Source organism: Olea europaea, chromosome 1 (assembly GCF_002742605.1).
Source record: "Olea europaea var. sylvestris chromosome 1, O_europaea_v1, whole genome shotgun sequence".
Lineage (NCBI taxonomy): Eukaryota > Viridiplantae > Streptophyta > Magnoliopsida > Lamiales > Oleaceae > Olea > Olea europaea.
Genome location: NC_036237.1, coordinates 3,245,063 through 3,248,660, shown reverse-complemented (window position 1 = coordinate 3,248,660; position 3,598 = coordinate 3,245,063). Strand labels below are relative to the sequence as shown.

The 3,598-nt window shown below is 30.5% G+C and overlaps 1 protein-coding gene across 1 annotated transcript; it reads right to left on the bottom strand.

Annotated features, from left to right (window-relative positions):
- Window positions 1–776: 776 nt before the first annotated feature.
- Window positions 777–2,577, bottom strand: LOC111373890 (auxin efflux carrier component 5-like). Its single transcript, XM_022996510.1, has 5 exons — window positions 1,848–2,577; window positions 1,666–1,751; window positions 1,282–1,439; window positions 1,093–1,169; window positions 777–989 (listed from the first exon to the last, which is right to left on the bottom strand). Exons 1-5 carry the CDS (start codon window positions 2,537–2,539, stop codon window positions 917–919), a joined length of 1,086 nt encoding a protein of 361 aa, XP_022852278.1. The 5' UTR covers window positions 2,540–2,577; the 3' UTR covers window positions 777–916.
- Window positions 2,578–3,598: the final 1,021 nt, after the last annotated feature.

Sequence of the window (3,598 nt, the reverse complement as noted above, 5' to 3'; positions counted from 1 at the left end):
AAATTTAAATTACGTTTCTTGTACACATGATCTTCCCATTATAGTTTGTCTACAAATACGTTGGACAAAAATTATCATTCACACACACACCCCCTCCCCCATATTGTATTATTTGCAACATTAAGTAATTGAACTATTGTTGAATAAAAATAGTTTACTTCGCAAGACCCTAAACTTTCATGCTTAATATGTCATTATAAGTATAGTTTTGAAACATTCATGGTAATTTATTAAGTTTAGAATACTAAGACCCGAACGTTCAATGGTTTTATTTTTGCAATGATGGTCCTCAATTCTTTTATTTTAGCACTTATGTTCCCACCCTTTTTTTTAAGCGCATTTGTATCTTTAACATTCAATCAACTAGTATATCTTGTCTCTTGTAACTATTTCGTCCAAATATTCTGCTAGTATGGGAAAAACTATTTTGTTTAATTGTCATATTTCTATTATTTATCTTGCTTCTTAAAAATACGAGAGGCAAATAAGTCTTCGGCATCCTTTCTAACCAATTTTTTGGACACCGTCAAGGATATAATGCGCGTGTTAGTAGAGATTGTGGATAAAAATCTACCAAAAAGAAGCTAATAACATACAACGAAAATGAGCAAAAATTAGAAACCTTCATTGAAATTAAAATTTGGTGTAGTTAACAAAAAATTTTATTTGAATATAATTAACCTAAATATTCGGGTTTTTAGGATTTAACCCCCATCAAATTTTCAACTTAATTCAAAGTTAAGCTAAAATTTTAGATAAAAATAAGTACTTTTTATCCAAATAATTACTACCATCAAGAAAAGCGAAAAGTGCAAAATTGAACTTCTATATTATATTTTCTTCAAATAAAATAAAAAGTAATTAATTAATAGTAGAAAGCATTTTTAATTTATACTGGAAAGTCCTAGTCAGCACATCAATGGATACTATCTAAAATGACGTAATAGCCAATTAAGAGAGGAAGTGATATTGTAGTGCCAAAAATTACCCTGCAATAAAACAATAAAACAAAAGTTAATTTATAACATTAAACATACATATAAACATAAAATTATAAAACTACTTTCCATAATTATTTTATAAGCAACTTACAGAGTACTAAATAATTGTGAATGCAATCCATACTCTTGAGCAAAAACGAAGGACGCAATCGCTTGTGGCAGCGCCGCCTTTAACAAACAATATTGAATTTATATATAGACGATGTTGCCTATTTAATTTGAATGATTTCAACGTATTTTCAAATCAAAACATTAAATTGAGTTAAATCATAACATGTACCTCGATAATTGCTACACGAAAGATGTCACCGTGCAGACGTAACACAAAACAACCAATAGCCATACTTATTGGCCCAACAACGAACCTCAATACCATCCCCAATAACGTTAGACGGATACCACAAGCTATTACCTTTTCTTGCAATGCCATAAAAAGTCCTGCACATATGTACATACATAAGAAAAATAATATATCTAGCCATGTTTGGTGTAGCGAGAAAACATATTTTGAGTAGATTTTAATAAAAACTAATAAAAGATGTGGTTAAAAAATTATTAAAATTGTGGGTTTCATGAAATGTTTCGTGAAAATTAATTGATTTTTATCAACTTTTAAACTACACCAAACGGAGACCTAAAAATGAAACATTACATACATACATACCCATAGTGAACATGGCAACGCCACCCCCGGCCCTTGACATTATCAATATTGATCCTTCAAGAATGGAGGGCATTTGTAAATTCCACCTAAAAGCACGCAGGCAAAACGGAAAGTTGAATTTTTCTTTGATAATAAACTGTAAAATTCTGTAAATCTATACGTATCATGTATGTATATATTACCTGTTAGCTAAAAGGGCCCAAATGATGCCAAGAGAGCATGCATAAGAATTTGGATTCTTGGCAAGTTTACTCCACACAGTCTTCATCAGCGAGAAGAAAGATGGTGGTGTTCTACTCGCAGTAGAATTAGAATCTGCGTTCTCTTCCACAATATCATCATTTCTCCCCATTTCAATCGATGACAATTCTTGTACGGTCGAGATTACCGATGTATCGCTCCTCGTACGTCTGAATTCGAGCAAGAATAATAGTGTGGGGAACCACAAGAGAGACTGTATGACCGACAACTGTATAACAAGATTAGCTCCCATTTCATCGTACATGGCTTTCAATAGTGGCACTCCTACGACAAGAGTGTTATTGAAACTAGATAAAGAGAAGCATGTTACCGACCAATCGTACGTCCCTTTGCTACTTAAATTAGCCCACAAAGCTAACGCTATGCCGACTAGGGCTTTGGATATAACATCCGCGGCAAGAAAGAGATAATTCATCTTATAAGGATTGACATGAGACGTGAACTCGAATGTGAAAAATGGCATAATGAAATAGCAATTGAAGCGGTTTATAGCATCACAATGATCTGGTTTAAACATATGCCACCATTTTAACGAGCCATAGCCTAGTGCTAGTGCAGCGTATAGTGGCACCATGGCCACTATTATTTTGTAAACATCTTCCCACGCTATCATTTTTCGAGGATTTTTTGTTTTGTTTTGAAAGTAAACTTCACAAATATGAAATGTTTTTGCATGCATATATGTGTATATATAGTGAAATCAGGTATAGTTAATGGGATAGTCATTAATTAATTAATAATGGAATATGCTTTTGCGTTAATGGAAAATGGAAACTGATTTTGTTGTGTTGTGCCCTAATAATAGTGCACCTTAGTCACCTCACTTGGTATAAAGAGGGACCCACTTGTCTGAAGGAAGAGAGGTCAAATCACTATGCTAAGGCTATCTCAAATGTATGCACCAAATTTTGTTGCAAATTTCCTCCAATGTGCCACCAAACTTTGTATCATTGGTGCAACACTATTCGTTTTGTACTGATGCAAAGTGTATAATATCATTTTTTTGCCCTTATTTTTCATTTTCCATACAAATTGATTAAGGGTATTTGTGTCATTTGTGTTATATATTTTTTAATACAATAAATTATTAATATTATTATTTGCATTTAAAAAAAATTAAATATAAAAAATAATAATTAATGAATTAATTAAAAGAAAAAAAATTAAAATATAACAAACACGATTGTTTCTTAAAATTAAAACGAAATATATTAAACTACGTACGATAATCTAATTTTATTTTTAAAAAAATGATATGAAGTCCGAGAATTAAATTGTAATAGTATTTTCACTTCGTAATATCATATTTCGAAATGCATCGCACTATTTTTTTAATGGCATGATTTCATATTTTCATTGTTGTACTGTTTTTATTAATTGTACTATATTTTTTTTATATTTATTAATGAATTTAATCTTTTCCATAATTTAACGTAATTATTTATTTAGTAATTTATGTATATATAAAGCAATTACATAAATAATATTTCAAATAAATAAATTATTAAGAATAAAAAAAGGAAGAAAATGGTTAAACAATATTCATTTGGTGCAAATTTTGGTGTAATGGTTGGAAATAAAATTTAGTTTGGTGCAAAATTTGATGTAAAATCTGGTGTAGCGCTGAAGAGGATCTAAAAGAATGAGGAAAAGTGTACAGATACAACACATT